Source organism: Carassius carassius, chromosome 3, assembly GCF_963082965.1.
Source record: "Carassius carassius chromosome 3, fCarCar2.1, whole genome shotgun sequence".
Classification (NCBI taxonomy): domain Eukaryota; kingdom Metazoa; phylum Chordata; class Actinopteri; order Cypriniformes; family Cyprinidae; genus Carassius; species Carassius carassius.
The window spans coordinates 16,960,001-16,986,561 of NC_081757.1; the positions used below are offsets into that span (position 1 = coordinate 16,960,001).

At 36.6% G+C, this 26,561-nt stretch overlaps 1 protein-coding gene across 1 annotated transcript; it reads right to left on the reverse strand.

The window, feature by feature from the left end:
- Positions 1-553: 553 nt before the first annotated feature.
- On the reverse strand, positions 554-24,679 carry LOC132121971 (sodium-dependent noradrenaline transporter-like). Its single transcript, XM_059531744.1, has 15 exons — positions 24,481-24,679; positions 23,736-24,219; positions 22,455-22,586; positions 21,884-22,121; positions 14,016-14,154; positions 13,714-13,848; positions 13,477-13,580; positions 11,656-11,780; positions 11,377-11,489; positions 11,021-11,149; positions 10,616-10,715; positions 7,155-7,255; positions 2,905-3,072; positions 2,001-2,072; positions 554-1,875 (listed from the first exon to the last, which is right to left on the reverse strand). The coding sequence occupies exons 2-15, from the start codon at positions 23,968-23,970 to the stop codon at positions 1,852-1,854; spliced, it is 1,815 nt and encodes a 604-aa protein (XP_059387727.1). The 5' UTR covers positions 23,971-24,219; positions 24,481-24,679; the 3' UTR covers positions 554-1,851.
- Positions 24,680-26,561: the final 1,882 nt, after the last annotated feature.

Genomic DNA, 26,561 nt, shown 5'->3' on the forward strand with positions numbered 1-26,561 from the left:
AGTTGTACACGTTATTCTGTAAGCATCACTCAGAAATGCCAGAGCTGCTCCGTTTACATTCATGTGGTTACATTACCCCCAGTTACACGGAAGAATACATTTCTGAATATTTATATCTTTACCGACATCACACAGCATGTTATAACAGTAGACACTTTGCTTAAAATGTTTTACATTCACGTTTTATAAAGAATTTGTTACATACAATAGTAGATATATAACAAAAGAATATATTTGTATCTCTTTATATGTCATAATCCACATATGTTGCTTTCTTCCTACCAGTGATCATGTATTCTGTAATTTTTTTGTATTTCAAATGATTCTCCACAAATAAATAAAACACAAACCAACGTAATGGCAGTTGATTTTTACACTTTAAAATGTTAAAACAGTTCCTTCAAGCAAAAATCCCACAGTGAATCACAAAATGTATGCGTCATCTCGAGACAAAGACAACCATATAGACTACTGATTTTAACTAGTTTGATAACCTAAGAGACTTAATCTGTTATCTATACTCACACACAGACACACACACACACACACACACACACACACACACACACATTCCATACAAGGCATGAAATGATCAACAAGACCACATGATAATGGGATTGTACCACAAGAGCTCAATTAATTGAATTGTCAGTGTATAGTGTAAAAAGATTTCTAATGTCATGTCAAACAGAATTTAAACTAAATAAGCTAAACCCCTGCCTAGTGTATTTCAACATTGCTGCTTTACATCAGCTGGTCTTTCCTTCATGAGTTTTAAATATAATGTTATTTGTCTTTGATCTGATAATTTAGAATTTCTTGAAGGGGCAAAAATGTCTTGTGCAAAGTAGCGAATTTGTGACAATAATAATTGTTGCTCTGATCCAAGGCCGTAAGTAAAGCATAAAAGTTTATCCATTGACTCTAAACACAAAAAAATCCCTTTTCTTTAAAACTATAACAAAATAAAGCTCTTCAGCTCTATTTGAGACAAATCATTGGATTTCAGTTCATTTTGAAAGCTATGAGCATAAATTGAGCGTCATTTGGCATGGAGTTAATTGAGACTCTCAATGAGATGCTTTAGCCGCTCGCTTCATGAGGATGAGTAACTTAATGACAGGAAGTTTATGACTAGATAAGGCACTGACACAATGGTGTACGTCTGCTTTGTGAGGTTTGTCAAAAAGGGAAAAGATGTGCTTAAAAAAATGCTTGGTGGACACTTGATGTAAGCCAGCTGTTGCAAAACCAAGGTGAAATGTGAGAAACTCACAGCTGTGCTCTAACATGTACTGTAGCAATGACTCAAAATGCTCCAAATCTGTTATATATTTCCTGGAATATCAAGGGGGTTTCCATTTCTCAGTGTGTTACGTAAAGCTCTACAACTTACACTATAAAATAGATTGTAAGTTAACCCGTGACACCCACACACATTCACCTTCCCAGTCATACAGATTTATATAGCTTCGGGGGGGTTTCTGCTTACATGTTCATACATAAAGACCTATAACCATCATAACCAAAACTAACATATTAATAATATAACTAATATATAAATAAACATCTTAAAAGGATTGAAACCTAAGGGTATGATTTAAAAAGAAGTACAGACGCCATACAATATAAAAAAGTCTAGTCAACCACTGAACACAAATGGAGCAGACTGGACAGTACAGTGTGTGGTTGGGAAATGCACAAAGCCATTGCTTCATTCTGTCCATTTCTCAGGGGACACTTTTCAAATGGTAAAAGACCTTTGCAGAAACTTTTCTCTCTCTTACACACGACATATCTTCTCCAGTATTCAAGTAGCATTTGAGAGGTCACTCCCACCTGACCCCTTCATCAGATGGATAACCAATGTCTGAGCTGGAAGAAAAAAAAACAAGAACAAACATGCAATAGAAAAACCATGAGGATCTTACTCTGGGACATTTTCTTCAAATAAATATTGGTAAACTGTAATTGTCATTGTACATTTTGCATTGTCTTACCTTAGACTGCCTGATATTACCCTCCATCACCATGTGATATTCATGTTCAGGAGTAATGCAGTACGCTATCCTCTGCAATGAAGGACATTAAAAGCAAAAAATGAACTAGCAGAAATAATAAACCACAAATTTAAACAAAACCTTCATTATCGGCTCAGAAACAGATGGCAATGTGGCAATTTATTCTGCATATGTTAGATAATATCTGAAGCCATTTAAGATAGCATGCTGCTTGTGGAAAATATGAGTATGTAAGCACTGAGCCAGATGTCAGTAGCATGTTTGTGGCTTTGGGAAGTGACGCTTTTTGAAATGAAAACATCTCTCAGTTTTAGGACCACACAAAGTCATGAAGCAGACTTAAGTCATGGACAGATTTATTGAGGGCATTCAATGTATGATGAGATTGAAACAAGGAATCTGCTGGAAGTTCACTCTGCTGGAGTGAAAATGAAGGGGTGTATGAATATAAAACCTTATATAATATAATATTAATGATAATTAATAATCTTAATATAAGATTATTTAAAATATAATTCAAAATTATTTTTTTCTTATTTCACTTTATGAACTGGACCTAAGAACTAGATATGAAACAGTGAAGTCTGAAAATAAATGTACTGTGTTTTGTGTGTGTGTGTGTGTGTGTGTGTATGTATGTGTATATATATATATATATATATAATTTTTTTCTTTTTTTCTTTGTTTCCTTTTTCACCGATAAATGTGTCACTTGCCAGTGTGCGTGTGTGTGTGTGTGTGTGTGTGTGTGTGTGTGTCTGTCTATATATACCTATAGCATTAAACCATATTTTGAGGACAAATTTATATTATTTATAACTTGCTATATGCAAAAATAATAAAAGTCCTCATTTAGACCATTAAGACAAACGTGTTTACTAACCTCTATGAAGGTGCCTGGCAAAATAAAGAATTTGTAGATGGCGTAGACTGGTACACACAGCATGGAGGACAAGGCTATGAACCAGCCCAACGTATTTGACCAGGGAGGGAAAACATAGTCATCATATGTCAGTTCGCCGGAGGTAACAATGCTGGCGATTACCACAAACTGCACAGAAAAAGAAGTCAGGAAGTACATAAACAATAAGGCGTAATTCCCTATTCTGTACAAATGAGCCAGATTTGTCAGCATAAGAAAAGACAATGGTGTTTTTTTTTGTTTTTTTTTTACTAGTTGAAACAAGTACACTTGAGTAAATTTTTCGGTTAACTGTCGAAACAGATTTAAAGAATAATCTGACAGGGGACAGAGAAAGACATTATTTCCTTAAAGGTGTTATGACATGAGAAACCAAATTTCCCTTGATCTTTTGACATAGAAGAGGTCTTTGTATGCTTGATACATCCTGCAAGTTTCATAACTTTAATTTCCTCATCATCAATAAAAAAGCATTTATCTAATAACCCTCAGAAAATGGTTCGTTTGGATCTGAGGCGCCAGGTGACATAAACTGGGCACAGTATTTTGCATATGTCCACCTCCAGAGCAAGTAATCTTCTCAACATATGGCCCCACCCACTGGGTTTCAGATGTTTAATGGCTGACACCATGTCCTAACTACACGCGACGACGCGACACGCGATTAAAGGTACCCTGAACAAGAAAATACAAAAAACGTCCAAACCAATTTTAGAGTGACAATTTAATTGTGATTCAACAAATAAAAAACAGATGCAATACGGATAAACAAATGATAAAGCTTGGCTTATTGAATATCAGGTCCCTTTCTACGAAAGCACTTTTTTTAATGATATGATCACTGATCATAACCTAGATGTGCTCTGTTTGACAGAAACCTGGCTAAAACCTGATGATTATATTATTTTAAATGAGTCTACCTCCCAAAATTACTGTATAAACATGAGTCGTGTTCAAAAGGTAAAGGGGGAGGTGTTGCTTCAATTTATAACAATGATTTCAGTATTTCTCAGAGGGCGGGCTTCAAGTATAACTCGTTTGAAGTAATTGTGCTTCATATCACATTATCCAGAGAAACGAGTGTTAATGATATAATGATAAGAAAACAAACACAACCCCAGTTATTTATTCAATACAGTGGCTAAATTAATGAGAAATAAAGCATCAACAAGTGCTGACATTTTACAACAGCACAGCAGTAATGACTTTATGAACTATTTTACTTTTAAGATCGATACTATTAGAGATAAAATTTTACCCATGCAGCCGTCAGCTACAGTATCGCATCAGACAGTGCACTATAGATCTCCTTAGGAACAGTTCCCCTTATTCTCTACTATAGGAGAGGAAGAATTGTATAAACTTGTTAAATCATCTTAACCAACAACATGTATGTTAGACCCATCTAAGCTCCTAAAAGAGGTGCTTCCAGAAGTCATATATCCTCTTCTGACCATTATTAATTCGTCATTATCATTAGGATATGCCCCCAAAACCTTAAAACGGGATGTTATTAAGCCTCTCATCAAAAAAGCACAACTCGACCCCCAAAAAATAAGTTAATTACAGACCAATCTCGAATCTCCCTTTTCTATCCAAGATACTAGAAAAGGTAGTATCCTCACAATTATATTCCTTCTTAGAGAAAAATGGTACCTGTGAGGACTTCCAGTCGGGATTTAGACCATATCATAGAACTGATACTGCTCTCCTTAGAGTTACAAATAACCTGCTTTTATCATCTGATTGTGGTTGTATCCCTCTATTAGTGCTATTGGATCTTAGCGCTGCGTTCGACACTATTGACCACAACATTCTTTTGCATAGACTAGAAAACTTTGTTGGCATTAATGGAAGTGCATTAGCATGGTTTAAATCATACTTATATGACCGCCATCAGTTCATAGCAGTGAATGAAGAGGTATCATATCGATCACAAGTGCAGTATGGAGTACCTCAAGGCTCAGTACTAGGGCCGTAACTCTTCACGCTTTACATGTTACCCTTGGGAGATATCATCAGAAAACACGATGTTAGCTTGTTGTTCACTGTCATGCTGATGATACTCAGCTCTATATTTCTTCACGGCCTGGTGAAACATACCAATTTGAAAAACTAACGGTTCTAATGGCCACATGGCTTTGTCTTTGTTTATGTGGACCATGTGCTCCTTTTGTCCTGCCCCCTTGTGTCACATTACCGAGCCCCCTCGTTTAGTCCTTGTTTGGTGCTCATTACTTGATTGTTCTCACCTTTCCTGTGTGCTTTCCTTCCTATTTATTGTGCTTATTTTCCTCATGTGTTTGCTGGTTTGTTTTGTGTGTGAGTTAGTGTTTGCTTAGCACGTTAGCTGATCTTTACAAGATAGTTTTTTCCTTGTCTGTTAAGGTCTGGTTTTTATTACTTCACGTCTATTTTTGTCACTGTTTTACTCTAGTCTAGTTTCAGTTTTTCTTTTAGTTTGGATCTCATTTTTAGTTTTCTTAAGTATGACATTTTTATTTCAAGGATTTATTTTTCCCTTTGAGTTATTTCATTGATTAGACTTTCCAGTTATTTCAAGAACTTTTATTTTCTTTACTTTTATTCATTTCTTTACTTTTTCGTTTACTTTGGTTTGTCACCGTTGGTTATTTTTCTAGCTCCCCTTACTTACAGTATTTTGTTTCTAGGTCATAATATTCCTGTCTGCCTTTTTGCTCTCGTTTTGTTATTGTTATTATTATAATTATTTGTATTTCTGTGTTCACTTGTTGTCATTGTTGTCTTGAGTCTCATCTGATGTTTGAGTTCTCTGTCTGTTCCTGTCTTGCTCCCTGCTGTCTCCCTGGCCACTGGGTCTGCTCCGCCTGGAGGTCTGATGTGTGCGGCTTCACCTCCATAGCCAAGTGCCCTTGGTTCCTGGTGCTGTGGTCTGGTCTCTAGTGCTGCCTCCTCCCTTACATTCCTCCACTCGGTTGTCACCCAGGGCCCTTCACGGCAGTCACCCCAACCCCCCCCCCCCACCTGCCTGCTCCACAGTTGTGTACCCTACTGTCTGGATAATTCAAGCCATTCCTTCCTATTGTGCCTTGTCTAATTTGTCAATAAACTGCAGTCACCCAGATCCAATACATATCCAGCCCAGATGGTGGATCAGCACCTAGAGAAGAAGTGGCTCTACAGCCCAGAAAGACAGAGGAGACCAGTACAACTAGATGAGTTCCAGAGACAGATCCACAGTCGAGACCTTGTCTCCTAGACAGCCACCAGGACAAGACCACAGGAAACAGATGATGCTTCTGCACAATCTGACTGCGCTGCAGCATGGATCAACCTGCTGATTTCGTCTGGCCAGAGGAGAACTGGCCCCCGACTGAGCCTGGATTCTCCGAAGGTTTTTTCTCCATTTGTCACCAATGGAGTTTTGGTTCCTTGCTGCTGTCGCCTCTGGCTTGCTTAGTTGGGGACACTTCATTTTCAGCGATATCATTGACTTGATTGCACAGATAGCCTACTATATAAACCGAACTGAGCTGGATGATGACATCACTGAATTCAATGATGAACTGCTTTTAACTGTCATTTTACAGTATTGACACACTGTTTTCCTAATTTATGTTGTTCAGTTGCTTTAACACAATCTGTTTTGTTTAAAGCGCTATATAAATAAAGGTGACTTGACTTGAGAAAAAAAAAATAGGCTGATTTTCAGTTTTTTACATGTGCTGAAAGTGGTGAAAAGAGGGTAAACTCAACTCATGCACACCCCTGCCAGTGATACAAGTATTACTTTCGATTAAACATTGGGAAAATTTCCTCACCATCACAAACTAGTTGAAAGATGAAGTGGAATTAGATCTGACTCCAGCTGATTCACAAACCATAAGAAAATGATTTCATAATGCTTTGTTTGGAAATGACCATTTTATTTTGATTATGTTGATACTTTTTCCTATGCAATGACGTTAGCTAATCATAACAGTGGCTGAATACTAACAAGCATTAAAGGACTCGCTTTTGTCCTTTGTAAATACGTACGTCTAAATAAAAACAGGTTATTTTTGACAGAGGGTCAGAATGAGGGTTGAAAAATAATATAATAATAACTTTTTTAACATTATAAGTAAATCTCAAGGAATGTATTCAAATAAAAGAAAAATCCATGTCATGACCCCTTTAAGAGACAAATTACATCAGGTGTTATGTTCATACACCCCTGTTTCACTCACCAGTAAGAACGTTGGACTGACGTACTTCCAGCAGAGCCTCCAGTAGATCCCTGGTTTGAAGCCTGTCATGCGTTCAATGTCCTCACTAAATCTGTCCACGCCTAAGGGACAAACACACATGGAAATTTGCAGCATCTGGACATCATTTCAAGATAAAAGTACCAGAGACCTTTCTCTGTATTTCTCTGAATTGTGGTTTCTCTTCAATATCAATGATGATCTGAACTACTGTACTTTACTCTTAGACATCACTGTATTTAAAATTTATGTAATACTATATGAAGTAGATATGAGAAGTTTTGGATCTCGGGAAGTGATGTTATGGAATGCAGTGCAGATAATCTTGACATTTTAAAGAGTAATTGCATAAAATAATATTATAGACAATGTGTTGAAATATACAGTATGCAAACCATTTTGAAATTCACAGAATACACAGTAGGACTATAATAAATTACCTCCCTTACAGTAACTTAAACTGCATGTGTTTTGCAATAATTACAAAAAAATATAAAGTTGAGATAAATGTATAATTTTTGGTCAGTCTTCAAACTTTCATTGTCATATTTCTGATCTGGTTCAGTTCTGACCTTACTTGCACTGTAATGCATTAGTGTGTTGACGCCCGATTTCTCCTACTGGAAGATGCAGTAGCTCTACTGACAACCATTAAAAAGTAGGTGTGTACGCAATATACACACTACATGGACAAAAGTATTGGGACACCTGACTATTACACCAACATGGACTTTAATGACACAGCGTTCTAAATACAGAATATGGTCCTCCCTTCGTACCTTCCACTCTTCTGGGAAGTCTTTCCACATGAATTTGGAGGGTTTCTGTGGGAATTTGTGCCCATTCATCCAGAAGAACATTTGTGAAATCAGGCAGTGATGTTGGATGAGAAGGTCTAGAATGCAATCTCCATACATGTTCATGCCAAGGGTATTTGATGGATTTGAGGTCAGGGCTCTGAGCAGGCCAGTCAAGTTGTTCCACACCAAACTCATCCAACAAAAGCTATGTTTTGTGGGATTACAAATTTCTAAAATGTTAAATCTAGGTTCCTATGTAATAGCATATGAACTGAAAACGTTTTGATATACATTTTGAGATAAATCAAGAAAATCAGGTGTCTGAGATAATGTCCTTTTGTCTCTTCCTTGCCATTTGGCTTTTTAAGCTCAAGACACAGCTGTGCCTTTTGTCTCTATGATAATGTGAAGGTATCAGTGATCCTGTCAGGCACCTCTGTATTTAAATGAGACTGTTATGCTGATGAGATCAAGGCTGGGAAGATGCCAGTGTCTGGCACCTTCCTTATTGCATTTGCATGCTTTGTTAAGGTTTGTCTCCACCTCTGTGTATCCCGCCCCCTTAAAATGTACATAAACTACAATGTCTTAGGGACAAGTTAGACTTTTGATGACTGCAGCGCCACGCAGACCGTTCTCAATAAAGAATCCTGCTGAAGATTACCCAAGAGTCTCCTGGTCTTCGTTTCTGAGTTCCCAACAGTTTCCATCCACATATTTTTATGCACATTTTGGAAAAATTGCATAAATATATTAAATTCATTTTTTTTTAAATGTGCATAAAAAACATATGCACTTAACTAAGTAATTAATTGCAATCAATTTCTTATCCTGTAAAACACATTTACTAAATACATCCCTTAATGCACATCAAAAAAGATTTTGCAATGGGACAGCATAACTGGACAAAAAAAACAACAAAGCGATCTCTTTGCACAGCATCTGAAATGCTAGTTCTCTAGTTCTAATGCGCATGTCTCACCATAGTGCTTTGTTATAATTAACTCCCAGAACTGTGTTCCCCAACAGCAGGCTCTGAAAATAAGATAACATAACATAACTGTGTTTTGTCTGTGCACCCTGAAGCTCATAATTTATTGTATACTTTAATTATTATATAACGTGGCTTCTCCTACTTCAGCCAATTTAATTTTTATTTTTTATATTTAGTGCAAGTTAATCAGGAAGTGAAGATTTTGTTCTCGTCAACTCACTGAAGGGTAACAGAGCTTCATTCGCAAATGTTTAATGCAATAATCCATTTTTGCACATAAGTTTAATTCGTAACTTTGGATGAAAGCATAGCAAACTGACTTTCACAATACCATGCTAGAATTCACACTTGAATTACCCATTTGTGTCACAAATGTTTTTCAATGCAGACTGCATGGCTAGGTGCTTGATTGTATACACCTGTGGCAATGGGTCTGAGTAAAACATTTATCGTTTAATTTACATTTAAATTTATGCATTTGGCAGACGCTTTTATCCAAAGCGACTTACAGTGCATTCAGGTAATAATTTTTTTTACCTAACATGTGTTCCCTGGGAATCGAACCCACAACCTTTTGCGCTGCTAACACAATGCTCTACCACTAGGCCACAGGAACTAAAGGTGTGCCCCAATACATTTATCCAAGCAGTGTATATATCAATATATGTACCTTAGGGTGGCCACATGCGCCGTTCATACGGGACACGTCCCAGCCAGGATTTTAATATTGCCTAAAATATCCAGGTTGTGTGACATTCATGAGCTATAGAGAGCAGAGCAGATAGCTCCTAATGCTTTCGATTCGCTCTCGCGAACCTACTTTGGTGTCTTTTTTTGGTCGGTGTGCAGCAACGATTCAAGTCAAACAACCGAACAAACACGTGCTTTGCATCGCTTTGATAGTTCCCTGTAGTTCTCACCTTCTCACGCGCAGCCCCACAAGTGGTCAGTTATGAACAATACCTACATGTTATTGGTCAAACTGCTTTGGATGTTTTAGGCACTATTAAAATCCTGGCCGGGACGTGTCCCGTATGAACGCCGCATATGGCCACCCTAATGTACCTGTATGTATATATCAATACCAGAAGTCTCAGTGAGAATCTGGTGTGGCCAGATGCTACAGTGCATCTCATTCTCATGGACTGCATCAGATTTGCCAGTTCTCGCAGTGAGATGTTACCCCACTCTTCCACCAAAGCACTTGCAAGTTCTCAATTATTTTTGGGGAGACACATGGTTTCCTTCCTGTCTCCCTGTAACTGTTTTAGGCATCTTACATTACAGACACTTCAATTTATTGCTTTAGCCAATTGCTTTCTCCCTGCAGTCCCTGAGTAAGTAGAAAGGTGTCTTTGCTGTCCTAAGTTACTGTAAATGTGACCTTCATTGCCTTACGCCTGTAAACTGTTGTCGCAAGTGTTTTAAGGACTGTTTCATAGGTGCATGTGGAATAATTAATAAAGGTTCATTAAACACTGTTTAAACCCTTACCAAAAAAATAGATCTGTAAAGCTTATTTGTATTATTCTAAATGTAGTAGATAAACCTGTTAAAGATTACAAAAAATGTGCTCATTTGTGCATTAAATTCTGTCAGTAGTGGAAAGAACCTTAAAAGACAAAAATATGTTGTTTATTTCTGCTCACCATAGAACCAAGCTACTCCAATGGCCTCAATCAGCACCGCAAATAGAATAGATGTCCCTGCAGCATACTTGTCCAACAGGGTCAGCACATAGATCCCTCCCTGTCATGACCGAGATATAAGTCAAAATGCTGCTGAATAAAGGACTTATATTAATTAACTCATCATTATATTTATTTTATGTTTATTTTGTGAATATTCATTTATTTTGCCTGTTCATGATAGTGCTCCATAGTGTAGATTTAACTGATTTGATCACATGGATCACACTACTGATGCTAAATAAATATTATCACAAAAGCAAATTAAATAGGGATATTATATAGTATAAAATATAATGTGACAAGAAAATAAATCATAGTATTTTCATATTGTCAAACTGATAAAAACAAACTCAATATACTTACATTTGTGATGCACAAAAGGGCCATTAGGAATGTCCCAAATGCTACAATAAACGTAAATACTTTTCTATTCCTCTTCAGAATTTTGAAATCATCTGACAGCCCAGTGATCACTGCCTCCATGCCACCCATCTAAATAAGACATTATTAGTAACTCAGTTATTAGTATTAGTAATTCAAATATACATTTTTAGTAATTGCATTGTTTTTGTCAATTCAAATTTTTGTGAGATGGCCCAGACAAATCAAAGGTGTTTAACCAAAAGGACTATTTGCATGATCTTTATATATGCCATACAAATATATTACAAACTTATTCCATATAAATTGAGAGAATTACAATGTCACTTTGTACTCACAGCGCTGTCAATTCCAAGAGTCAAAAGCATAATGAAAAAGACTATAGCAAAGAATGTGGCTCCAGGTAGGGTTGAGATCGCCTCTGGGTAGATAATAAAAACCAGTCCAGCTCCTGCACACAGATATAAACAATCACTACACAGATCAACAGAGGGACACTGTACAACATCATAAAAATAATTACGTTTGTTGGGGGTCAACCTCTGAGAAACTGAGAAAAACATGAATAGGTTGAGTAATAAACAGAGTAAAACGGTGAAGTTGTAGGAGTCACATACCCTCAGTGGCCACATCCTTTATGTCGACATGATGCTGATTAGCCATATAGCCCAGTACTGAAAAGATGGCAAACCCTGAGAAGAAACTGGTTACGCAGTTTATTGTGCTTGTCAGAATAGCATCCCTGCAACAAAGCACAAAGCACAAGATAACAGTTTACATTGCACCAGAAGTCTCTAAACTGCTGAGCAGAATCTATGACTTGAACACCTAAATGGCACAACGAGTCAATACCAAAGCTGTGGCTTATCCCCACTGTGGATATGCTTTGAGTTATCAAGTCTCATTTAGATTGTTCCTGTGCAGAGGAACTGTGCACTGTTGAAGTTTAGCATTATTCTTTGAAAGCTTGTTCACTTGTTCCCACAATGTGTGTCAGTTGCAGTGACTAGACTTTACAAAAGCCCAATTCATAAGCAAACAATTTATACAAGGAGTAGATCCAAGAAGAAAGAATACAACAATTCATGATTTTAATAATTTCAAAGTGTGTCCTAGGGTAGGACCATTCAGTGTAGTCTATGAAGAAGTGCATAAATCTGAGCAGCCATCTGCTTGCAACATATTGCTATGGTGGCCAAAAGTTGAAGAGGTGAAAAATGCTGCTGAATAGGCCTACTACATACTGGATCATTTAAATGTATATAATGTGAAGATGAATATTTCAAACTGACATCTTCATTGGTTTTCTTTATTTCCCATTAAAAACTAAAGAAAATATTTTGTCATGACTGTAGATTTTAGGTCTTAGTAAGAAATATGTGCCCTGGAGAGCAAAACCCTGTTGGATCAGTGGGGTTCCAGCTTTAGATGTCAACATATTGTGATGTGAAATCAATAGTGCTTACTGTAAGTCATTGACATGCTTTAGATGTGCACATTGACAAAGCATCAAAAGAAGATTGCAAATCTGAATATTAATGTTATTTAACACAAACCAACCAAAGTGGGCATTGACGTTTAAGTCAATTAATGATTCAGACTGACTTTTGCCTCTTCATACCAGAAATCAGCACATTCAAGCATCTAGTAACTTTGTACCAATTTCAACTACATGACAAAATCTTTTTTAATACTGACAACCATATCTGCATTGTTCTTTCATTCATACCTGACAATTTTACCCAATTTCAAATATGTGATTTCCACCTCTGCAATTACTCAAAAATTGACAAGTTGTGTCTTTAATCATAATGAGGTTAAATGGTTAGTGCACAACTGAATGAGTGTTGAAACATATAAATCTACAGACTGACATTAGTCTAGTTGACAAGAATATTGTACTATAACCTACCTGTTATTTTGTCTATTGGGTTCCACAAAGCCCACAAGGTGACTGCCACCTGCTGGCCCAACTAACAACTCTTCCTAACTTTTGATCTCTGGAAATAACATGCTGGTTTTTCGATGAAAACTTTAACCCACTAGCAAGCAAAGCCATAGCTTCTCAGTATTAGTAAACTGAAATGGTTATGGGTATCAGATCAGGCAAAAAGAATTATAATCCTTCAAATAAGATTTTACTCACATCGGAACCTGTTTGTAGTAAACACCATTATATAATTCTGAAGAGATGTTATTATTAAGGACAATGCACACTGAACAGACAGAAGCAGACCAACGGCAACAGTCAACCGATTACAGTGAAGTGAAGACCTGACAAACACTGATTCAACATTGACGAAATTAAGTGTATAGACCATGGCAACAGATACTGACAGATGTAATACAACAATCCGACAAAAATCTTTGTTGCCGTTTGTCTGCATCTGTGAAAAGGCATTTAGGGAATTTACAAACTTATCAAAGATTGGTCGTACCTGTAGCAGTTATTTTCAAATTTATTGTAGCTTGCGAAGGCGATGAGGACTCCAAACCCAGCTCCTAGAGAATAGAAAATCTGAGTAGCTGCGTCAATCCATACCTGCAGCAAACAAAAATGAGTGACAATCCATCTCTATTAACGAAAAGCGTGGATTTGTCCAAAAATCCAAGATATACAGTATATATCAGCAATAGTTCATAAAATAGGTTGAGCTCTGCTGGCATGAACTTACTTGAGGATTATTGAGCTTCTTTAGGTCAATGTGGAGATATGCCCTAATTCCATTCATTGCACCAGGGAGAGTAATTCCTCGAATCAGCAACACTAACAGCACTACGTAGGGCATAGTAGCTGTAACATACACCACCTAAACACCCACACAGACACACACACAAATAAAGATAGGTATTTTTTGTCCAGTGCCTTGAGATTGTTTTTCAGTGAAAAGTGTATATATGAACAATAAATTAATCTTTGACAGAATGACCAAAAAACAACAACAACAACAAAAACATTTATCTGGTGTTTTTGCACCTTTCCCGAGGACTTGACTCCCTTCCACAGGCTGAAGTACAGGATAAAGACAACCACCAAAAGGCAGATAGTGAGCTCCCAGCGAGGAAGGCCCAGGTCACTGATGCCTCTACTCTCATGAATGTGCAGTACCCCGCGCCTGGAGGAGGAGAAATTGTAGAAAATAGTATTTTGTTCATAGTCACACTGTCTGAAAAGGGGGAAAAAATGTTGAGAAATGTTGTGTGCCTTGTTCAAAGGCTCTCCAAGAGTAAAGGAAGTGTCCTGGGCCACAGATCTCCTGGGACCAAGAGATTCTTTGGAGTGTTCTCCTCATCAAATGATCTCTATTCTTATCTCTGTTATGCTCTATTCCTAGTCATGCTCCAAGAGAATGGTGCAAAAATATTTATCTGCACATCAAAAAGTGTTTTGAATAAACATACTGTACAGGTCCATTGGTGCCAGGGACACCCTCTTTTCAGCAGTGTGTGTGTCACTGAGTTATAAACCACTGAAATTCTTGTTAGACTCTAAGGTTTATGTAGGAGTTTCCTTGTCCCTTGACATCACTGCTCATATAATACTATAATAAGGGGTTATGTATAAAAATAAAAGTGATGTTCTCTCAAGTTAATAAAGTATGATAAAGCCCTGTACTGATAACTGAAGATCCTATAAAACAAATCTACAGAGAATTAAGTCCACTCCAACTCTGTCTAGGGAACTGTATCTTGTTTTTCTAACACATTCTTACACCCTTTAATGTGTTTTATGTTAAGTTTAAGCTAACTCTCGTTTTACGGCTGTTTCCACTAGACTGTCCATTTTGGACTGATGTTTACTGTGTGCTAACTCTAACCTAATCTTCAAAGAAACTTAAGTGCGAACCACTTCAGATGGCGGGTTTCACAATATTACTGCCTTCTTCAAAAACCTGGCTCTCACTAGTGTAAAAATGGGAACTCAGAATTTAGTGACCACTGGATTCAGTGTCTATAATTCTATAAAACAAAGGTAAAAATAACACAGAAACAGGAAAACAGAATAAGCTCATCAAACAATACAACTGTGTAAGTACAAGATCTGACAATCAACACTGGAAACACAAGGGCTTACAGTATATATATATATATAAGGGATAGTTGGGTAAAGGGAACAGGCAAGAACAATCAGGGAAAAACAAGAGGAAACAGGAAACCAGGCACAACTACAAACTTGAGTTAGACTGCCACTTATAAAAGAGATGTGTAAAAATGATTTAGGCTTCTATTCGTCATATACACCAGGAAAGGCAAATTATATTGTAAAGAAATAGGCCTATGCCAGTCATTCATTAATGTTAATGATACGAATTTCAATTAAAATGTGTGGTGTGTTGTGGACCGGGTGTGGTGGGCCGCTCTGTGCTAGAAAGTTCAACGCCATTTTTTTTAGCCCCAGTCCACCCGACTGTGTGTCACACACTGTGCTGCATCAATCTCTTCAAATGATTTGCCAGATTTTACCATTTAACCATAAACTTGCTCCCCAAGAGGGAGGACCTATGTTTCTAAAATTTTAATGGCTGCATAAATAAAAAAGGGTTGAATAATGGTTAAGAACAAAGGTTTCTCAACCAGCCAATGATGAATATTATTGCTGGTTCTAGCAAAATATCTGGATACACCCTGTGAAAAGAGTCTCTGTATAATGTGATCTAAATGATTCCTGTGCTTCACCCAGTGAGGTTCAAAGCGGAAAAACAGTACAGGCCATTGTTCACATATTATAAACAAACCCCTATAGCACTGCCAGAATATTGCTGTAGTCTTTTCTACTGAAAGAAGTATCTTGTAAAGGAAAAAACGAAAACTGCTCTGTTTGAATACACTTTATGAGTTTAGAACCCATGATGTGAATGTAAGGTTAAAGACAGCATTTGGGTGTTTCCAAGTAATCTGCTCACCGGATCCAGTATCAAAGGGGTCATATGATATCATATGAGGAGATTTTTCCTTTCTCTTTGGAGTGTTACAAGCCCGTAGTGCATAAAGAATATATGTAAAGTTGCAAAGACTAAAGTATCAAATCCAAAGAGATATTCTTTATAAAAGTTAAGACTCATCCACACCCCCTGAAACGGCTCGTTCTAATATGCCCCCACATCTCTACATCACTGTGTGGGAAGATTTGCATAACGCCGCCCAAATGTTCACGCAAAGAAGGAAGGCGTAACTTTTATTCTCTCTGTTGCCACCGCTGCCATGTCTTGGAGTTGCTGTATGTTTTGTTGTGAAAGTGAAACTACTAGTTTGGCCTTCCAAAAGAGGACACGACTAGAAATCAGTTGAGCTGAATTTCAACACTATTCACAGTCCAACACAAATATTCAGATGTGTGCTGTGCATTTTATGGAGGATGATGACTGTTTCCTGAACCAGTAGCCTACAATGCATCTGCGGCACAATGGCTGTTTCTATAAAGTTGGGCAGTTCAAACATTGCAAGGACAGTCTGGTGCTTCTGACTCATAGCCTGTAAGTACATTATTTATATTTAAAGAATATGCCACTGATGATTCAAACGTGAGTTTTGAGCTGTGTAGTGTAGGCTTGTTTGTTGTATCTCAGATCACAAATGCAGACATAGTTTTATGTGTACGTAACGCGATATGCAACGCAATGCGTAAAAAGACAATATAACTCTGACGCTAAATAAACCAATATCCCGAGTTATTCAGTTACTCCTAACAGTACATTGACTGAACTGCTAAAAGAGAAGCAATGATGGGATGTGCATGAGCAGAGCATCTGGATTGAGTCTCATGCTGCTGGCCTTGGGGACCACATAGTATGTTAAGGGCCGCATAGTATGTCACACGCTTGAGGCATTCGGCCAATCACAACGCACTGATTAGCTGGCCAATCAAAGCACACCTTGCTTTTCAGAGCGATGAACCTTGTAAAAATCAACACGTTTCAGAAGGCGGGGCATAGAGGAGAAACAATGATGTGCATTATGTGGAAAATAATTTAATAAAGTTTTTTGAACCTTAAACTGCATAAACACATTGCATTACACCAAATAATGTTATTTTTTTAGCAACGTCATACGACCCCTTTAAGGAACTATTGTATAGATAAAGGACTCACTCAATGATGACCACTTTTTGTTTCACCGTATGTTAACTGATAGACTGTGGGATACTTGTGGATTACTGTGATGTTTTTTATAAGCTGTTTGGACTCATTCTGATGGCAACCGTTCACTGCAGAGGATTCATTGGTTGGCAAGTGATGTAATACTAAATTTCTCCAAATCTTTTTAGATGAACTAACAAGCTCATCTACAACTTAAATTGCCTTAAAGTGAGTATGTTTTCATTTTTGGGCACATTTTGAAGAATCCAATGCTCTGTTATTGGCCAATGACAAAACTAGTCATTCTTTCACACTATGACAGAAATATATGTAATAATATATAGTCCAAAAACACACAAACAGAAACTCCTAGACTCCTAGATACACTCCTAAATAATCTTCCTAACTTCAGAAACAGACATAACCACTCTTTTCATTCTGTGGCAGCAGATCTTGAGCCTGAGATCAGTTTCGGTGACAGTGGTTAAGTCAGGACAGATCTGAGCACAGACTCCTCTAATTGAATAATTACATTAGATTGGCGAGTATCTTGGCAAGCATTCCCTCTGCTCTTCATTTATCTGATGTCCCATCCTTGCCAAGCTAAATCCAAACACCTATGATTTCAATATATCCTCAGCTGAGCCAGAAATCAGCCACAGAAGAAAACTCTGATGGCATGTGGGGCCTCATCACAGCTTGCTTAACTCTGGGGCAAATTATATTTGTTTTCATAACAGGCAACAGAATGTCCTAAAATGTGTGTGTGTTTGTGTTTAATTTCCTTCCTATTATTTTTGTAATTATTAAAAACACACAAGCACTGCAAATTAATAGCATTTGTAAGACTTACAACAATCATATTTCATTTTTAAAAACTTTTTACTGAAACACAACCGCTTGGTACTTTTAATAAATCATGATATAAAAAAAATAAATCAAGCACAATGAACCTATATACTAAGGGTTCACTATTATACTGGTTTTATTTACTATATTAATTACTTTTACCCCTGGACCCCAGTAATCACAAAAAATGGTTTAAGCCTAGTCCCAGACTGAAATGCATGACTTAATGCATGAGATGTTTTAACTGAATAATAATAATAATAAAAGTATTACAATATGTAAGTGCAAAAATTATTTTAATGTTCTATTTAAACTATGGCCCAATCCTGGCTTAGTCTGAAATCAGGCCTTAATGATTCTTATTTGAAGGCACAAAAAGCATGGTCAAAAAGCAAAGCTTTGTCTCTGCTTTTCAAATGATTATATTTTTCCTCAAAATCCACTATTTCTGGCTTCATGACATCAGTCCAGTGTTAAATCTAACAAGATTTCAGTAATGACAGAATAATTAGATCTAGGACACCTGCTGTGTAAAACAATACAATGGAGCAGTAACGGTTCATTATTCTCAACAAACAGTGATCGACTCGAACATGTCAAGATTGGCAGAGACAGCATAGTCAAAGGATATGCGGGTGGAATACAAACTGAGGAAATTTGCTTTGTTGAGCTTGTCATATTTTGCTTTTGTCTGGTTGTCGGTTGTTTTAGAAAGATGTGTGGCACGAAGGGTTTGTGTAAGACCAATGAACTTCTGGATGGCTTCTGGATTGAAAGCTGCTGGTTCAACACCTCTTTCTGTGACTGGTGTCTAGCTCTCCACATCATTTTAGCTTTTCCGAGTAACACACTGCTTAATCTAATATTCAATGTACAGCACACCTGCTGAGCATGTGAGTCTGCTGTATGTGTGACAGTAATGAATATTCTCTAGTGCCCTGTTTGCTGTCCCATGATGGCATGATTACTGGTGGCCGAGAACTATTATAATGGAGTGGCATGATGGGGGGGGGGGGTTGTGGATGAAATGACAGCTTTCCACATCCCCTCACACACAGAAGACAGCTGGGGAAATGACACTTCAAAGGACTGCTGGGTGGGAAACCAGTCCAAAAGAGGGTAAGAGCACAGGAGAGGGAGAAAGTGAGAGAAACAGCTAAATAGACAGTGAGAACAAGACAAGCAGAGGGTATAAGAAGTGGCAGATCACCGAGAAAGATGGGAAAAGGGGAGAAGCAAATGTGTTGAGGGTTGGACAAAATTAAAATATATCATATCTGTATATATAGGAGATATATACTTATGGATGAATATCTACATTTTACAGTGATGCTAGATTCTTAAAGAGATTTTGTGATATACAAACATGCATAAGATTTGAGCATTAATAAAGACACGGAAACCCTCACTAGAATCTGATGACGTGTCTCTGTGATTTTGTCCATAACTGCTTGTAAACAAATCAGCAAGTGCTGTAGGTTCTTCATTGTTCTACACATTCTTCTGGTTTCCCCTGACACAAGGAGCCAAATTTTTTCCTTAGACACCGGGAAAGAATTGCTTTTCTTTGAAGTGCAAGCGGCTGCCTTTCTTTCAGTCAACATCAAGAATTTTACATACAGATTGTAGGCAGAAGTTTCTGAGTTTCAAGTGCTGCATACACGTTTCAGTGATTCTTACCTAATTTTGAGCACATTTAAGCGAAATTGTTCACATCTGATCTGCTAATCATTGGGCCTGTGTTCCACCCACAGAACAGCAACTGGGTACAATATACCTGGATAATAGTTCAAGATTCAAGATTCAAGATTTTTATTCATCACATACAAAATTATATATAGCATATATAACCAGCAGTGAAATGTGAGTCAGGTCCGCTCCATGGACAGTGCAATTATTAAAGAAAACAACACAGATGAAAATATACATAAATATAGCTATGTAAGAATTAAATAAAAGTAAACAATCAAAATATAAGAATAAAATATAAAAAAGATGTATATTGTAGAATTAAATATAGAACGCAAAATAATGTGCATGAAAGTAAACTGTAGTCTTAAATATTAAGATACACAGGAATGTACAAGAAGCAAATGTGCAAACAGGGTGACACTGTCAGTGTGTCTATGTGAGGTAGTGAATGATGAATATCTTACTGATAAAGTGAACATTAAGTGGAGGCATGAGGATGTTAAGAGGCTGGTTTAGAGTTTAGGAGCCTGATGGCCTGGGGGAAGAAACTCCTCCTGAGTCTCTCGGTTTTTGCCATCAGGCTACGGTAGCGCTTACCAGATGGCAGCAAAGTGAAAAGATGGTTACTGGGGTGGGTGGAGTCTTTGATGATTTTAGCAGCTCTACTTCTGCAGCAGTTAGGAAGGAATAGTTGAAGAAAAAATATAATTCTGGCAATATTTACTCAATCTCATGTTGTTCCAAAACTATATGCTTAACTTTTCTCTATGGAACATAAAAAAAGATATTTTGAAGAACCTTGAACAGTTTGGTGACAACTGACCATTTATTTTTTATTTTTTTATTTTTTATAAAACAATGAATAAAATCACTCAGAATGTCTTATGTTCCACAGAAGAAGGAAATCATACAGGTTCGGAATAACATGAGGGTGAACTTTAAAAAATAATGAAAGAAATAAAAGATCTCATCTGGGATGTATCCTCACTTAGGAAAAGCCTTAAAAATATTTATTTTCTAGAACTTGTAAACAGAAATTACTATAAAGTGTGGTAAAAATTACTAGATAAATGCAGACTAAAAACCTTTTCCTTGTTATTCTTCATGGGATCACTAAAGCCAATTAACTTTTCCAAATGGCTGTCCCTGATACACATGCATCTCAAATCTTGGACATACAATGCACACATACAATGAAATTAAACTGTAGCTTCACAGTTCTAGAAGAAATTCGATTAAATATTGCTTCAACAAGATAATTATGTCAACTGCTAGAATGAATGGAAATCAACCTGTCTTCCAATACTAAACTAGCACTGACACATCTGACTGATTCATCTCCCTCCCTTTAGCTAACTCCTCATGAAACTAGAAGTAATGATTAACTAAAACCCCAAACGCCTCCAACACAGCCTGACAGGGGCGCAGGCACAGCCAGGTTTGATATGTCTTTTCATCTTTTCCTGTCTGATCCAAAAGAAATCATTCCTATCTTTCAGAATGTCCTCATGATCTCACACAAGAATGAGAGAAAGACTATATGAAAAACAAATAGCTAAATGATTGCTCCATTAGGTGCCTCATCAGCAAGACTCCATAAGTGACAAGCAACTGGTACATCATGACAAACTGAAACAGTGTCGAAACACATCACAGACATTGTGAAGCAAGGAAACACCTGACTTGTTAAACAGCTGTATCATTCATAACTGACTTCGTACTTGAAAATGTTTCATTTACATTTACAAAAATACAGTAAAAGTGTTTGTTTAATAAACAGGATATTCATACTTTTAAGCAAATCTCAAGATCACTACAGTTGATTAAATAGAAATTATATAAACTGTCTGCCTGAATTCTTTTAACTGACAATGATATGAAGATTTAATTTGCAAAAACATAACTCAGTTTTTAACCATTTTTAATAATTGATGTTCTTTCATTGTGCATTCAAATTAATATAAATCAAACTGCAGTTGGGTTATTTTGATTAGGCAAAACAAAAAATGCAGCTAACTAACATAATAATACACCATAAAAACATGATAACAATAAAAAAAATTATATGATTTTTGAAAATTAAAAGAGTTATCTGTTCATGCAAAATAAACTTTTCATATTGCGTCACGTGTTCCTAGACATTTTAATGATACTATTGTTGGAATAATACACACAACAACAAAGCCACAGAGCCAAAAACAATAATAAAAATGAATTTAAGACTCACTCGTAGAACTCTGCGGCTGGTGTGTTCTTGTACTTGGCATAGGAGGTTCTGTTACCCAAGACAGTGCCATTGATGTGTTGTGGTTCTGTGCAGTTTGGGCTGTTCCATGGGTTATTACACTTGAGCCAGGGCAGCTCACTCGTCAAAGAGGCAAATAAGTAATACAGTGACCAAGCTATGATGACGTTGTAGTAAAAGCCCACATACAATGCTATGATGATCACAGTGTACCCAACACCTGAGGAGGAAAGTCACAAATATTTTGTAATTATATGTAAAAAAGTTTTGCTTTATCTGTTTCAGGCCTCTCCTTAAAAATGTGTGCACTGACTTCAAAGTCACAAGAGAGTCAGTATAACCTAGTTCACTGCCCCAACGAACAGATTTGTTGGCTTTTGTTGGATCATTGAGTTAACCCTGTTTTTGTTTGTTGAGTCAGTGTAAAATGAAACATCCAAAAGTTAGAACATTTGTTTTGGGGTTCGTTAGGCGAACTGTGTTCAGTGTTGAAATGTGTGAATCTGGTACAGTTAATCTCAGCATCTTTTATGTCTACAAATTTTCAGCGTACCTTTAAATACAGGGCAGATCTTCCAAACTGTAGCTGCTCCCTCTCTGTTAAACTGACCCAAGGCAAGTTCCATGTAGAACAGGGGCATCCCAGCAATGACAAGGAACAGAACATATGGGATCAAAAAGGCACCTGGGGGGACACATTATAGAATTTTATATATAGCTGATAGATATGTACAGATGGCCAAAGAACAAATGAAGTCTAAACAACTGGCATTTGTGACTATACCTGCTAACATAGTGAATAGTCAATCAACAGTGGAGTTAGAAGCAGTTTGACGTAATCATAGTTCTTAAGTCTGACTTTGCATTATAATGTATTCAGATCTGGAAAATTCGACATGATGTAACCTGTACATGTAACCTTCTCATGAAACTTTCCGACCCCATGACCTTAAGTATGTTTTCAAAATCAGAAATCTACCCGGTCCCTGCTATATTTGTCTTTGTTCATGATGTTTTAATACCATATTTGTAATATTATAATTGATACAATAAAGGAAAGTGTAATTATATGTGTTTATGATTGAAACAGTCTTTATGCAAAAAGTGGTTTATTTTATGAAAAACTGAGTACTGTAATGCATTTAAATTAGTGATTTATTTTCCACAAAAAAGTTAGACTGTAGCAATCATAAACACATTTCTGTCTCAAAGCTGATATACATGCCTAAAATGTAAAAAAAATACATTTTGTTAGCTACTCATAAATTAAAGAAGACAACAAACTGTTAAACAATAGCCCACTAGTAGTTAATGAGTTCACTGACAGTGATATCTAGTACAGGGACGACTGGCAGGTTGTTGAGAAAAACAACAGGTTAATATTTTAATCTTTAACGACTGGAATAAAATTATGTAATGTTGATTCAAATGCATAAATATATAAAGAAATATATACATATATATATATCTAGTAAATTATAGGGCAATTAAAAGTATAATATTTCAACATATATTTCTCAATTTATGTTAAGATAATACAGTTGTCAAATTATTTTGTTCTTTTTTTTCTTTCATACAGTATTTGCTATCAGTCAGCAAAAAAATTATAGATTCAACTCAAAGAATTTCTAAAACACAAAATGTGTTTTAAGCTAATAGTTTGAGACAAAATTTGTATGTTATACAGTGTATATGCAATCAAAATTAACTTCAAAATCAAGAACAACACTTGTAAATTCGTAAGCTGCTCCTCACAATAATTATATATCAAGTAGCCCACATTTTGTTCAGGGTGAATGGTGACCCTCAGAATAAACGGAAGAACCGATCTTACCTCCTCCATTTTTGTAACACAGGTAGGGGAACCTCCACACATTGGCCAGGTCCACAGCGAAGCCTATGACAGAGAGCAGAAAGTCCATTTTCTTGCCCCAGGTCTCCCTGGCAACATCATCATTGGAGCCGGGGGTGCCGCCGCGGGAGCCCGGAGAAGCCACGACAGAGGAGTTCGTGTACTGGACCCCGTTCTGCTCCTTCACCAGGATCAGCTCCATTTCCTTTTTCTCCATGTTAAACTGCTTCAGCGGGGCCACCGAGGACAGTTTATGCTCAGGCAGGACTTGGATGTTCGTCTTTGCGCCCTGACGCTCTCGTGGCCCCAAGGATGTGGAGCAAGTGAGGTGCGTGCCGCTCGAAATGACGATGATGATGCTGATGATGCTGCTGTTGAGGATGATGATGATGATGATGATGATGAATAGGAAACGCTACAGTAGTTGCTCTCCCGGAGAGGTAGATTGTTGCCAAGTCTTCATCAGCTGAAAGAGAGGAGAGATGAAAGTTTACTGTTACTGTGAGAAATTAAAAGCATCCCATGCATCATAGCCTACTGTTAACCAGCCCAGCGCGCAAAACGATTTACAATGAAAGCCCTCTGTAACGGTCAACGAGGAAAAGAAAACTTTACGATGACGATCACTAGGCATTTTCCTCTGGGAGCAACATAATTCATGGGGTAACTGTATATGCCTGCATAAAGTGTTGCTTTTCTAGTCTGCAATATTTAAAGATGACTGTACTTGTCAGCATGAGGGGGTCCCTCCATGATCCGTCCCTTCTGTTTGATCCAGAAAATGAGAGACTGCTGCTTCTCATGAAGTTTTACTTTCCCCTCCCTTCCAGCTGGAGGCTATAAATTCTGAGCATTTAAACCAACATCCAGTTTCTTCACACGTGATATTTTCCATACGATCATCTTCATCCCCTCTTCTTAATGTTTTTTTTAAGCTTCTCCGCCTCAAAAATCACAGTCATCTTCAATCACGCGCTGCGCCACCAACGGACTTAAAAAATGAAGCACCTTATGAAAAGTTTTTTTTTTTTGGTCACATTTAACACCAAAGTGTTGTATAAATAGTTTCGTTATTAAGGAGAAGCGCAGTATAACATTACTGAATTGTTAGTAAAGCAATCCAGTGTGTAAAATATTCTATTATGTTTACTTATTCTGTTTAATTATTCTTACAACGGAATAAAATGATTGGACGTTTGTTCAAAGTTATATGCTTTTCAATAACGTTCTCAAAATAAAAGCTCAAAATAAAATATATTTTAAGTATTTTTTTTTTAATGGAACTTTATTTTCTTTCCTGAAACGTTTTAGTTGAATATATTTCGTGTAGGCCTATATAACGTTTTTAAACGTTACATGTTCAGATCGTTCATTCAGAAGCAGGCTAACATTTTCGTAATGTTTTACAAAATTATAAGATGGAACTTTCCCTTAATGTTTTCCCTAATGTTTAAACTAGGAAAAAAGTGCCTTTGAGTGTTAAGAGATAATTTCATAACTTAATGGAAACGTTAGCTAAACATTCTTATATTTTAGCCGATGACGCCCCTTATAATTTGTATTTGTATTTTTGTTTTGTTATTTACTGGTAATATGTAGGGTGAATTCTTCAGCTAAAGTGGGCCATTTAAGCTTGATTGTACTGTGCTCAAAGGCTTTATGTAGTGTGGTTAAAATCAATGTGATTTATACTTGAGAAAAATAAAGTGTGCAACAATTACACTTTCAGAGCATAACAGTCGTTCTTAATTAAAGGGGCACTATTTCTCTAATAAATAGTTTTGGTTGATGCAATATGACACTGGTGGGTGTGGCTACTCCTTAAAGGAGGACTGTGTCATGGTTAAAGGTAAAACCCTTTGACATAAGAGTTTTACTTGTAAATTATAATGTTGCTCACTAAATATAAACAAACATGAATCTTTAGTTTCTGTTTAATTCAATACTACCATTAACAGGGAATAAAATGCAAAATAAATATATTTATTCTCTTTTTTTATTTTTTATTTTTCTTTTAAGTTGTTTAAATATTGCTGGTCCACTTTGGCTGAATTTGTTAGATATAGAGAGTCGACCTTTAACCTTCAGTAATTATACCCAAATTAATTAAATAAATTGACATTCACTGGTTATTTTTACGTTGACATTTAAAATGTACTTATTTAGAAAACAGAAATGAGACTGTAGTCAGAAATGGAAAGAGAGAATAGAAAGGAAGTTGAGTCATGAATTTCAACCTTTGGAGTGAAGAAAGGTTGATAGTAGTAAAATATATATATAGAATATAAATCTTTAAAATATGGGCACAAGTGAAAATAATTTAAAATGTTTATTTTTTACATATGGTTACCATTTTAAATGTTCCCCTTATTAGTGTTTTTAACCTATATATTTTTGCTTGTATTATGGTCACATGTATAATATATTGTATATAGTTTTTTATCAATATTCTGATTTCTGAATATTCAATTTAATGTCAACACAACATGTTCTTTCAGTTTGTAAGATGCCACTAAATGTTATCCAAATGTAAATCTTCTCCCAAAGGCATGTTTGCATTGAAAAAGAAATTAAAAGGACATGCAGTGGAACACAGAAACCTGTTCTGTGTGAATGGGCCTATATGTTTTGTCAATGTTTGTCCAAGACTGATCTGGATAGAAAGCGCTTGAGGAACAAACCATTGCTGTTTGCCATTGCTTATGTCTGTAAACTCAGTCAAACTGAATCTTGTAATCTACATCTTTACTAAAACATTGTGCATTGGAAAATAAATAAATACATTTTAAAAAGTATTGCATTGGGAGT